The sequence below is a fragment of the Danio aesculapii genome, chromosome 10 (genome assembly GCF_903798145.1).
Source record: "Danio aesculapii chromosome 10, fDanAes4.1, whole genome shotgun sequence".
NCBI lineage: Eukaryota > Metazoa > Chordata > Actinopteri > Cypriniformes > Danionidae > Danio > Danio aesculapii.
Window position 1 is genome coordinate 55,468 of NC_079444.1, and position 13,170 is coordinate 68,637.

Genomic DNA, 13,170 nt, shown 5'->3' on the forward strand with positions numbered 1-13,170 from the left:
AAAATGGTCTGTAGAGTAGTAACAGCGCGCTGCAGTGTGTCCTCCAGGCCGCGGGCGGCGCTCCGCTCTGTCACTGACGCTGTGCTGCTGCGGCGGATAAGAGCCTCCTCAGCGGATTCATGCAAACAAATCTCGCTGTAAACCGCGTTTCTCCTCATTTCTGGCTGTTCGTGTGTGTTTACTGAACGCCATGTCCTACAACTACGTGGTGACCGCGCAGAAGCCCACGGCGGTGAACGCCTGCATCACGGGTGAGTGTGTTTATGTCCCGCGCGCGCGCCAGGCCTCTGCTAATGCGCGCTCATCGACTAACTAACTAGCTAGCTAGCTAGTTAGTTAGTTAGTTAGGTAGGTAGATAGGTAGGCAGGTAGGTTGGTTGGTAAATAGTTAGTTAGTTGGTGGTTCATTTGTTTATCAGCTGTCAGCACAGCCGCGTGTTGTGTTGTTATAACGCCTCCGCTGCCTCAGTCAACACGGAGAAACTTTAGTCTCCTGCGTCACTGTGTGTGTGTGTGTGTGTGTGTGTGTGTGAGTGATGATCGATAAGCTGCTGAACTCTGATCAGTCTCTGTAATAGTAATATTAATGATGGGGATGGCAGTGATGAGCTCTGCTGTGTGTGCCCAGGCCACTTCACCTCCGCCGAGGACCTGAACCTGCTCATCGCCAAGAACACGCGGCTGGAGATCTACGCGGTGACGGCGGAGGGGCTGCGGCCGGTCAAAGAGGTCGGCATGTACGGCAAGATCGCGGTGATGGAGCTGTTCAGGCCCAAGGTGACACTCACTATAGCAGAAACACAGCTCTGAATGTCAGATTAGACTGTCTGTGACACACCTGTACGTGTGTGTGTGTGTGTGTGTGTGTGTAGGGAGAGAGCAAAGACCTGCTGTTCATTCTGACGGCCAAATACAACGCCTGCATTCTGGAGTACAAGCAGAGCGGAGACAGCATCGACATCATCACCCGTGCCCACGGCAACGTGCAGGTACAGCAGTGTGTGTGTGTGTGTGTATGTCTGTTTTGTCTCGGTCTGATGCTCTGCTCTCCCCCTCAGGACCGCATCGGCCGGCCATCGGAGACCGGGATCATCGGAATTGTGGACCCGGAGTGCCGCATGATCGGGCTGCGTCTCTACGACGGGCTGTTCAAGGTGATCCCGCTGGACCGAGAGAACCGCGAGCTCAAGGCCTTCAACATCCGGCTGGAGGAGCTGCAGGTCATCGACGTCCAGTTCCTGTACGGCTGCCAGGCGCCCACCGTCTGCTTCATATATCAGGTATGTGTGTGTATATCTGCTGGGGGGGTCAGAGGTCATGCGCAGGGCCGAGGTCACGTGCTGTTGTCTGCTGTCCAGGACCCGCAGGGCCGACACGTGAAGACATACGAGGTTTCCCTCCGGGAGAAGGAGTTCAATAAAGGGCCCTGGAAGCAGGAGAACGTGGAGGCCGAGGCGTCGATGGTCATTCCAGGTGAGCACACCTGAGGGCGGGGATTATTGCCATGGTAATGTGAGCTTACAGCTCACCTGCTGAGGACTCATTCTCCTTCAGTAACATCATTAATAAACACATGTCGAGTCCATTTCTCAAACCTTTTCAGATTAATTAGAGAAACCAGGTCAGAGATGTTCAGACTGCAGCAGCATTATTCACTCATGTCCAGCTGGTGGCGCTGTGGGCTCTGCAGCAAACTCTGCATCCTCCTCATAAATACTGTTAGACTCTGGAATAGCTCTTAGTTCAGTTGGGGAAGAATGAAGTGTAGTCAGAGTGTCCTGTAAACCTCCTGACCCGGGTGTAATCAGACGAGTGCCGCCATCAGACGTCCTCACAGTGCCTGATGTACAAACTAAATGTGGTATTTCAGTCCCGGAGCCGTTCGGCGGAGCCATCATCATCGGGCAGGAGTCCATCACCTACCACAATGGAGATAAATACCTGGCCGTCGCTCCGCCCATTATTAAGGTGAGCCGCCTCCTCTAGTGGTGTTGTGTGTGTGTGTGTGTGTGTGTGTGTGCGCTCAACGTGTAAAGTGTTTTTGGACCCACAGCAAAGCACCATAGTGTGCCACAACCGTGTGGACCCGAATGGCTCGCGGTACCTGCTGGGCGATATGGAGGGCCGGCTGTTCATGCTGCTGCTGGAGAAGGAGGAGCTGATGGACGGAGCCGTGGTGCTGAAAGACCTCCATGTGGAGCTGCTGGGAGAGGTACACACACACACACACACACCCCTCTGCATTTGGTCATGTCAGTGTTTTTGTGCTGCATTAGGAATCAAATGATGATGTTAATAGATGCTGAAGAACTGAGCTGAGGGTGTCTATAATAATAGTGATAATACATTTCATTTAAAGCGCCTTTCAAGAAACCTGAACTCACTGTGCAGCATATATATATATATATATATATATATATATATATATATATACACACTTCAATAATTAAAATGAAACTGACAGTATAAATACAGATGATGAAGAACCAGCTCATGATGCAGAGTGTAGTGTGCAGCTATAAAGAGGAGGATATGTTGGACAGGGGAGTCTTGAGTCTGGATTTAAACAGAGAGAGACGGTTAATGTTCATGAGTGTGTGACATGCGCACGCACACGCACACACACACACACACACACACACACACACACACACACACACACACACACACACACTGCACTCTTCAGCCTCTGCTTGTGTTTCAGACGTCCATCGCGGAGTGTTTGACCTATCTGGATAACGGGGTGGTGTTTGTGGGATCCAGACTGGGAGACTCTCAGCTGGTGAAGGTCAGTGTTCCTGCAGACGGACCCTGGCTCTGTGATGGTGCTGTCCGTGTGTGTGTGTGTGTGTGTGTGTGTGTTAATGCCAGTGTGTGTGTGTGTGATGTGTGCACAGCTGAATGTGGACAGTAATGACCAGGGCTCGTATGTGGGGGTGATGGAGACCTTCACTAACCTGGGCCCCATAGTGGACATGTGTGTGGTAGACCTGGAGCGGCAGGGACAAGGCCAGGTGAGAGACAGACACACACACACACACACACACACACACACACGTTTGCCTGTGCTCCTTCAGTTTAATTAGACACAACCACTGGGTTGTAAATCCTAATCCGAGCACAGATGCAGCATGAGTGTGTTTCCTCTACAGTAGGCGTGTAGTGTGTCAGTTTAAAGCGTATGTTATTACGGTATGTTATTACTGTATGTTATTACGGTATGTTATTACTGTATGTTATCACGGTATGTTATTACTGTATGTTATTACGGTATGTTATTACTGTATGTTATCACTGTATGTTATTACTGTATGTTATTACGGTATGTTATTACTGTATGTTATCACGGTATGTTATTACTGTATGTTATTACGGTATGTTATTACGGTATGTTATTACTGTATGTTATTACTGTATGTTATTACTGTATGTTATTACGGTATGTTATTACGGTATGTTATTACTGTATGTTATTACTGTATGTTATTACTGTATGTTATTACTGTATGTTATTACGGTATGTTATTACGGTATGTTATTACGGTATGTTATTACGGTATGTTATTACGGTATGTTATTACGGTATGTTATCACGGTATGTTATCACTGTATGTTATCACTGTATGTTATCACTGTATGTTATTACTGTATGTTATTACTGTATGTTATTACTGTATGTTATCACTGTATGTTATCACTGTATGTTATTACTGTATGTTATTACTGTATGTTATTACTGTATGTTATTAAGCATGAGGTGCTGCAGCACTCTCTGACGTCACTTTAGGAAACTCCTGTGATCAAACGCATGAAGGAACCGGTAGAGCTGAATGAGCTGCAGACTCGCTCTCTGCCAGCAGGTGGTGCACTGATATCCTGTTTCCATGGTGACCGCTATAAACAAAGCTGCTCTTATCAACACGACTGTAATATAAACGTCCCCTCGAGTATAGCAGAGCCAGCCACGACTGATCCACACGCGGCTCATTAACCAGACATTAGAGAAACAATGATTGATGCCTGTCAGGGTTAGAGACATCATTACTGTGTGTGTGTGTGTGTGTGTGTGTGTGTGTGTGTGTGTGTGTGTGTGTTCCTGCAGCTGGTGACATGCTCCGGAGCGTTTAAGGAAGGCTCTCTCAGGATCATCCGGAATGGTATCGGGATCCACGAGCACGCCAGCATCGACCTGCCGGGAATCAAAGGTTTGCGCTTCAGCGTTCGCTGTTCACACACACACACACACACACCTTTACCTGTAGTGTTGATGTGTCGCTCATATGAAGGGTTGGATCACGCTGGAGATCATGAGGACCATGCACAAACGCTCTTATTGGTGATATCGATGTTCATTGGCAGGACTCTGTGTGTGTGTGTGTGTGTGTGTGTGTGCAGGTCTGTGGCCTCTGCGCTCAGAGTCCAGCAGAGACACTGATGATATGCTGGTTCTGTCTTTCGTTGGTCAGACCAGGTGAGAAGAGTTTAGGAGTTTGCTTCAGTCCAGAGCTAATCCACACACACCCGCATCACACCTGAGTGTGTTTACGTGTGTGTGTGTGTGTGTGTGTGTGTGTGTGTGTGTGTGTACAGGGTGCTGATGCTGAGCGGAGAGGAGGTGGAGGAGACGGAGCTGCAGGGGTTTGTGGATAACCAGCAGACCTTCTTCTGTGGGAATGTGGCACATCAGCAGCTCATACAGGTGAAGCTGCCACGTGTGTGTGTGTGTGTGTGTGTGTGTAAGAGCGTTTGAGAGTGTGTGAGCGTGAGCACGTGTTTGGGTGGGAAGCGTGTTAACCTGTATGTGTGTGTGTGCGCGCTCAGATCACCTCGGTGTCGGTGCGGCTGGTCACTCAGGACAGTAAGGCTCTGGTGAGCGAGTGGAAGGAGCCGCAGGGCAGGAACATCAGCGTGGCGTCCTGCAACAACACACAGGTGGTGCTGGCGGTGGGCAGAGTGCTGTACTACCTGCAGATCCTGAGTGGAGAACTCAAGCAGATCAGGTACACACACACACACACACACACACACACACACACACACACACACCTACAGTGTAGATTCTGCTAAAGCTGCTTCAGGTGTGTCAGGTGTGTATTCATCAACATTACAGTGAGCGCCACCTGCTGTTTAAAACATCCTGTGCGTGCGTGCGTGCGTGCGTGCGTGCGTGCGTGCGTGCGTGCGTGTGTGTTTGTTTGTGTTTTGCAGCTCTACAGAGATGGAGCACGAGGTGGCGTGTCTGGACATCACTCCTCTGGGCGAGCGCTCTGCTGACTCCTGCATCTGTGCTGTGGGGCTCTGGACTGACATCTCCGCCCGCCTGCTCAAGCTGCCCTGCTTCACCCCACTGCACAAGGAGATGCTGGGCGGAGGTGAGGCGCACACACACACACACACACACACACACACTCCCAGGCAGACACAGAATCTGGCAGATGGTAGTGAGTGGGTGGGGCTGAGAGTGATGTGGGTGGGGCTGAGAGTGGTGTGGGCGTGGCAAGGCGGTGTTGCGAGTGTTGATCATGCATGCAGTGCAGTGCAGGAGCTCCTGATGGACTCTTCTCTTTACCTCATGATAACCGGTGCTGCACGTCTGCCGGTTTCCTCCTCTGGTGAGCGTGAGCTGCTTCTACAGCAGGTTAGCAGGCCACACCTTTCCAGTGTGAACAGAACACTGCAAAGAACTCAACACAGGATCATGGAGACCCGCTGCTTCAGGACTGAGACTGCAGATCCACACTAGCAGAACACAGAAGTCTGGATGCAGCGCTGGAGGCCTGTGCTGTGGGTTACAGACGCCACTGCATGCAGGAGTCTAGTCCAGCTCAGAGTCCAGTGTTGGTCTAATGTTAGGCGTTGGCCCAGTGATGGTCTGGTGTGTGCTGCTGTAGTGTTTACTCTCTGTGAACAGCAGATGTCCTCATTCAGCACATCTGACCAGTGAGAGCAGCCTGTGGAATATAATCTAACAGCTGATGTTACTGTTCAGATTCAGTGTGTGCGTGCGTATGTGCGTGCGTGTGTGTGTGTGTACGTGCGTGTGTGTGTGCATGTGTGAGCAAGCGTGTGTGTGCGTGCGTGTGTGTTTGCTGCTGTCTGTGATGTGTGAGCATGAACACTCAGGCCAGATCTCTCACCCGTGAACAGATGAACAGTGAGCCCATTATATCAGTGTATGCCTGTTTCTCCTCATCTGCAGCCGTCAGACATGCGTTCTGGAGCGCACAGGACACGTCTCTAATGCTGCTCACATTCATTATTGAGTTTACTGTCAGCTCTCCTCTATGAGGACAATGTTTAATGTACGACTGCCTGCAGTTATTGTCTGCGGTTATTAAATGTACTGTGTGTGTGTGTGTGTGTGTGTGTGTGTGTGTGTGTGTGGTTTCTCAGAGATCATCCCTCGCTCCATCCTTATGACCACCTTCGAGGGCAGCCACTACCTGCTGTGTGCGCTGGGAGACGGAGCGCTCTTCTACTTTGGCCTGGATATTCAGACAGGTTAAAACAACACACACACACACACACACACACACACACACACACACACACTCTTAACACATCACCTTAATCAGTAAAAACCTCTGCTCAAGTTCATTTAAATATTTTTCTTTCTTGAGCTGGTGTGTTTCTCAGGGTGTGTGTGTGTGTGTGTGTGTGTGTGTGTGTGTGTGCGTGTGTGCAGGTGTCCTGAGCGAGCGTAAGAAGGTGACTCTCGGCACTCAGCCCACCGTCCTGCGCACCTTTCGCTCACTCTCCACCTCCAACGTGTTCGCCTGCTCTGATCGGCCCACCGTCATCTACTCCAGCAACCACAAGCTGGTGTTCTCCAACGTCAACCTGAAGGAGGTCAACTACATGTGCCCACTCAACTCTGAGGGCTACCCGGACAGGTACAGCACTGTAAACAACACACACAACAACAACATACACACCTGTGCTTACTGTGAGCCTCAGAGCCACGCCCACCCATTACAGCACTGGCCAATGGGAGTCTGGGAATGTCTGCCAGTGGGAAATTCCTGTAGTGGTGCTGCTTCAGCAGTGTTCAGGCCTTACACTGAAGCAGCACTCCTCAGGTGTGTGAGTGTGTGTGTGCAGGTCTGCACTGTCAGCCTATCACAGCTCTGCATTTCTCCTCCTCCAGTCTGGCTCTGGCCAATAACAGCACTCTCACCATCGGCACCATCGATGAGATCCAGAAGCTCCACATCCGGACCGTTCCGCTCTACGAGTCACCCAAGTGAGTGAGTGTGTGTCTGTGATCTGATTGCTGTTGTCTATACGGAATTGAAGCACTGAATTAAACAGATTCAGTTTTTATCAAACTTGTGTGTGTGTGTGTGTGTGTGTGTGTGTGTGTGTGTGTTCACAGGCGGATCTGTTATCAGGAGGTGTCTCAGTGCTTTGGAGTTTTGTCCAGTAGAGTTGAAATGCAGGATGCCAGTGGGACTACAGCAGCTGTACGGCCCAGCGCCAGCACACAGGTGGGTGGGTGGGTGTGTGTGTGTGTGTGTGTGTGTGTGTGTGTGTGTGTGTGTGTTTTCATGAGTGCCAGCAGAGGATTTTCATTAAGTGTGTGTGTGTCTCAGGCTCTGTCCAGCAGTGTGAGCTCCAGCAAGCTGTTCCCCAGCAGCACGTCGCCCCACGAGACGTCATTCGGGGAGGAGGTGGAGGTGCACAGCTTACTGGTGGTGGACCAGCACACGTTTGAGGGTGGGTGTGCAGACGCTAATGTAGCTGTAGCGCAGACGCTAATGTAGATGTATCTCTGCATGCTAAGCTCTAAATCTTCTTCTGCAGTGCTGCATGCGCATCAGTTCCTGCAGAACGAGTACGCCCTCAGCATGGTGTCCTGCAAACTGGGTCGAGATCCTGCTGTTTACTTCATCGTCGGCACGGCGATGGTTTACCCAGAGGAGGCGGAGCCAAAGCAGGGCCGCATCATCGTCTTCCACTACACTGACGGTGAGCATCGCTGAACACACACACCTTTACACACACTCCACAGCAGGGCTAGTCGATTGGCGGCCCGCGGCTGAACTGGGCCCATGAGGCAATTTGTTCCGGCATCAAAAATGAATTCAGTTGAGTGGAAAAGCGGCCGCTATAGTGATGTATAAGGGCTGTGTGTCTGTTCAGTACAGCACGAGCTGCAGTTCTATAGCAGCGGGCCGATCACAGATCACGTCTGTTCCACACACACACGTTTATTAAGAATATCTGCCAATATACAGACGCACCCGGTAGAGAACGTCTGGCGCTGGAGCCGTGAGAGTAGTGCGTGGCTTTCAGAGCAATCAAGATATATTAGATGAATAATCTAATACACTATAATCATAACCCTAATCTATAATAGTTCTGCAGTTTAAACCACAGCAGACGACTGCTTCAGCACGGTGCTGTGAAATACAACACTTGGACATGTTTATAATAAAGCCTGTGGTGCAGTACAGTGATGTAGTTTCAGAATACATGTAAATATATAACGTAATGTTAATATATAAACACTTCAGTGTAGGAAAAGCCAACGTGTGTGTCTTACAGTGCACAAACACAGCACATGGGCTCTCACACTGCTGCTGTGTCCTCACTCATATTGCAGCTCAGATCTCTCATAAACTGATGAACTGGCCCACATGACAAACTAATTCAATAGCCCTGACCCGCATTATACATCACTGTGTGTGTGTGTGTGTGTGTGTGTGTGTGTGTGTGTGTGTGTGTGTGTGTGTGTGTGTGTGTGTGTGTGTTCAGGCAAGCTGCAGACGGTGGCAGAGAAGGAGGTCAAAGGTGCCGTTTACTCCATGGTGGAGTTCAATGGTAAACTGCTGGCCAGCATCAACAGTACGGTGAGTGTGCTCGGGTCGGGCAGTGTGGGTCAGTCAGGCATTGGGTTGGAGTGTATGGGTTGGTCAGGTTTCTCTTGGTGGGCTGGGTCACTCGGCTGTGGGTCAGTCTGTGCTGTGGTTCAGTCAGCTGTTGAGTCAGTCCGGGTCAGTCAGTTGGGCAGTGTGGGTCGGGGTGTGCGGTGCTGACGCTGTGCTCCGCCTGCAGGTGCGTCTGTACGAGTGGACCGCAGAGAAGGAGCTGCGCACCGAGTGTAACCATTACAACAACATCATGGCGCTGTACCTGAAGACCAAAGGAGACTTCATCCTGGTGGGAGACCTGATGCGCTCCGTGCTGCTGCTGGCCTACAAGCCCATGGAGGGCAGCTTCGAGGAGGTGACGCCCCGCTCCACCCCCCACCACATGGCATTCTGGGACTCAACACTGCGGTTCCTTCACTTCCTTTGCTTTACATCTGCAGATCGCTCGAGATTTCAACCCAAACTGGATGAGCGCAGTGGAGATCCTGGATGATGACAACTTCCTCGGTGCGGAGAACGCCTTCAACCTGTTCGTCTGCCAGAAGGACAGGTAACAGCAGAGATCCAGATACATGTGCTGTACCGCTCCCCAACACCCCCCCCCCCCCCCACACACACACACACACACACCTGACTAATGCTCCTGCACTGTGTGTGTGTGTCCAGCGCCGCCACCACAGACGAGGAGCGGCAGCACCTGCAGGAGGTGGGTCTGTTCCACCTGGGCGAGTTCGTCAATGTTTTCTCTCACGGGTCGCTGGTGCTGCAGAACCTGGGCGAGAGCTCCACACCCACACAGGGCTCCGTGCTGTTCGGCACCGTCAACGGCATGATCGGTAAAACACTGCGCCGCTCTGTGTGTGTGTGTGAGTGTGAGATGAGCCTGTGCTATTAGCATGATATAAATGATTGTGTGTGTGTGTGTGTGTGTGTGTGTGTGTGTGTGTGTGTGTGTGTGTGTGAGCAGGTCTGGTGACATCTTTGTCGGAGGGCTGGTACAGTTTACTTCTGGATCTGCAAAACCGCCTCAACAAGGTCATCAAGAGCGTCGGCAAGATCGAGCACAGCTTATATCCTTTAGCAGATGTGTGTGCGTGTGTGTGTGTGTGTGTGTGTATGAGTGTGAACTGTGACCTTTGACCTGTGCAGTCCTTGACTAGCACCACCTGGAGGTCATTCCACACGGAGCGCAAGACGGAGCAGGCCACAGGCTTCATCGACGGGGATCTGATTGAGAGCTTCCTGGACTTGGGTCGAGCGAAGATGCAGGAGGTGGTCAGCACACTGCAGGTGACACACACACACACACACACTCTCACTAACAAACACCCACCTGTGCAGCGACACCAGCACTGTGGTCAAGGGTGTAGAATTGGCGGGGACTGGGGGACTGGGGGGTCGTGTCTCTAATATCCTCAGATTTCTGAAGTGTCGCCGCCTGTAATCGAGTCGCCTCCACAGTAAAGCAATGCATTGTGGGATTCTCCAGTCCGGTTTACTGTGCACAACTCAGTCAGACATGGACATGAGCAGCTACATTTCATAGTGTCAGTCACATGAAGTCAAGTTCCCTACACGTCCAGCATCATGGTAATCATGGATGTGTAATTAATAAACCTCTGTGTTGATTTGGGCCTCCTCTGATCATGAACAAACAACAGTCCAGATCAGACGCTTGCTGTGTCGGACGCCTTCCCCTTCCAGACGTCTGCATTCAGTCATTATTAAAGTACTGGAGCACCATGACACATGCTTGACGTTGTTTTATCACTGATTTATTAAAGTGTGAGGAGAGCATGTGCGGTTCTGTTTACACGCTCAGATTATGAGAAGACCACGGCCATGTCATCGTGTTGATGTCTAATTAGCTCTCCACCAATATCAGAAGCAAATCTACAGCCTCAACTGCGGTCACGTGATGCGTTTCTCCTCAGGTGTGTGTGTGTTTCTCCTCCTCAGATGTGTTTGTGTGTGTGTGTGTGTGTGTGTGTGTCTTCAGATTGATGACGGCAGCGGGATGAAGCGTGAGGCGACGGTGGATGAGGTGATCAAGATCGTGGAGGAGCTGACGAGGATCCACTGAGAGCAGCTGTATATATGAACTGTTCCTGTGTGTGTGTGTGTGTGAGAGAGAGAGAGAGAGAGAGCATGAAGATGATGGACACACTCGCCCCGCTGTAATGTTAGTGGAGTCGTCCTCATTGTGATGTTTCTGTTAGTTTATTTTAATAAAGTTTCCTTCAATACTTCAGGCCTGCCTAGTTTTTATGAAGCGCGCACGTGTGTGTGTGTGTGTGTGTGTGTGTGTTTAACAGAAGCACATTACAGTACAGCGGGATGAGTATAAGCTGATCTCCCTGATTCAGGAAGCAGAAATGTACAGTCTCCTGTGCTGCTCCAACGCCGCTTCAATAAATACATCAAATTAAACATTGAGTCGATGTTTTATAACCCCACACACACACACACACACACACACACAGATCACAGCTCTACACACACACAATGCTGAAATGACTACCCTGAAAAGCATTTATCAACATGACCAATCACAGGCCAGCGTCTGGAGAGCAGAGGCGGCTGGAGCGTGCTCGTTATGTCGTGATTGTTCATCTGTGTTAGGGTTGATTATAGTTAAACTGATGAAATAGGAGTGTTCCAGCATTGGGTGTATGTCTGCTGGTGTTAAAGGGCTCCTGGTTTCCCCTTCTCTAGCTGTGAGATCAGCCTGTGTGTGTCTCCAGACACAGCTGCAGCTCAAACTCCCCTCAGATGATCGGTCGGAGCTTTCTGAATGTGGGAGATCGGAGCGCTGGCACACTGGAGCTGTTCTTGTTGCCTGTGCCTTTAATGCTAATTAGCTAGTTCTCCCCGCCCACCACTCCCACCTGCCTGTCCTGATCGATGTAGCCTTCACCTGCTGCGTCTCACAAGGATAAACAGCACAGTGACGGACGAGAACGAAGCAGATCTGGAAGATCAGGAAGAACTTTTCCAGCGGTCATTGGATGTGCTCATCGTAGAGTTCATTCAAGCCTTTGCATCTTGCATCTTGCTGATATACACTGTGAACATCAGCTATGCTAATTATTTTCTTTATTCTCCATTTCCACCTGGGGATACTCTTCCCGAGGCCCTCAGACTATGCAGAGTCACTGATTCGATCCAAGACCAACGACGAGATGATCCCAAGGTTTTTTATATCCTGGACCAGGCCGTATCCTGAGCAGCTACTGTGATGGTCATGGAGGAGTGGAGAACATGAGACTGATTCCTGTGACGCTCCAGAGACAGACGAGTCTTCGCTGAGGCCAGCTTCCAGCCTCCGCCACTGAGACTGCAGCTCTGCACAAGACGTTTGGCCAGCGGAGAAATTAAAATGGTCGTGCCCAACTGAGCCTGGTTTCTCTCAAGGTTTTTTTTCTTCACTTCCGCCTTTAGTGAAGTTTTTTTTCCCTCTCCGCTGTCGCCACTGGCTTGCATGGTTCAGGATCTGTAGAGCTGCGCATCGTTGGATTTGCTCTTCAGTGTTTGGACTCTCAGTAGTGATTATTAAACCACTCTGAACTGAGCTCAACTGAACTGAACTTAAACACTACAAACTGAACTACACTGTTCCTATTTACTGTGACCTTTTATGTGAAGCTGCTTTGACACAATCTACATTGTATAAGCGCTATACAAATAAAGGGGAATTGAATTGAAAGCCTTTCTGCACTGATGAGCCACAGACAGTGTTACAGAGTGACAGGACACAGGTGAATATCCACTGCTGTATGGATATGTTATGGTAATGTAACCATACATTAAACCGGATTAACCGTCCACACACCGGGACTGAAGCGTCTTTAATAACTACTGACATGCGGCTGTGCAGATGAGTTACAGCCATTTTACCGTCTTCATCACACACACATGCACTGAATTATAAACATCTTAAACTTGTGAAACTCACTCTTGATCACATTTGATAATGACTGATCATCACAGTGAGCTGAACACATGGTTTAATCCCGGTTGCTTTACGCAATTGTTGCTCCTATTTTAATGTCAGGAAATAATATAAAAAGCGGTGTTGTGTTTCTATCACTCCAGCATGACCGTGCACACACAGCTCTGTCCAAACATCCTCATAGGAGCGTTTACCTTTATTTTCTGTCTTATGATGATTGTAAAGTGCACTGAATTCTGCAGCCCAGATTTGCTGAAGGAGTGTGTTGATTTCACTCAGCTCAGCTGCCTCAGTGTGTTTTCCATTGAGCTAGAAAAGAAGCTGGATCACTGCCCTCGCTGTCGT

At 50.0% G+C, this 13,170-nt stretch overlaps 1 protein-coding gene across 2 annotated transcripts; it reads left to right on the forward strand.

The window, feature by feature from the left end:
- The first annotated feature begins 71 nt into the window (after positions 1-71).
- On the forward strand, positions 72-11,124 carry ddb1 (damage-specific DNA binding protein 1). 2 transcript variants are annotated; one of them, XM_056466437.1, is made up of 27 exons: positions 72-251; positions 629-777; positions 873-989; positions 1,059-1,280; positions 1,359-1,473; positions 1,871-1,968; positions 2,054-2,212; positions 2,705-2,788; positions 2,898-3,014; positions 4,103-4,205; positions 4,396-4,471; positions 4,591-4,699; positions 4,822-5,000; positions 5,209-5,372; positions 6,394-6,501; positions 6,686-6,893; positions 7,148-7,243; positions 7,376-7,487; positions 7,593-7,716; positions 7,804-7,968; positions 8,758-8,852; positions 9,058-9,228; positions 9,314-9,423; positions 9,540-9,709; positions 9,841-9,943; positions 10,040-10,163; positions 10,873-11,124. In XM_056466437.1, exons 1-27 carry the CDS (start codon positions 191-193, stop codon positions 10,954-10,956), a joined length of 3,423 nt encoding a protein of 1,140 aa, XP_056322412.1. In that variant the 5' UTR covers positions 72-190; the 3' UTR covers positions 10,957-11,124. The 2 variants fall into 2 exon arrangements, with proteins under 2 accessions (XP_056322412.1, XP_056322413.1); XM_056466438.1 differs by having other exon boundaries at positions 9,841-9,940; positions 10,037-10,163.
- The last annotated feature ends 2,046 nt before the right edge of the window (positions 11,125-13,170 follow it).

Bases quoted from the DNA above. Each gene is read 5' to 3' on its own strand.
- ddb1 (XM_056466437.1), top strand. From the start codon at position 191: ATGTCCTACAACTACGTGGTGACCGCGCAGAAGCCCACGGCGGTGAAC. The intron at 990-1,058 runs GTACAGCAGTGT...TCTCCCCCTCAG, and splicing joins GTGCCCACGGCAACGTGCAG to GACCGCATCGGCCGGCCATC. The intron at 4,472-4,590 runs GTGAGAAGAGTT...GTGTGTGTACAG, and splicing joins TCTTTCGTTGGTCAGACCAG to GGTGCTGATGCTGAGCGGAG.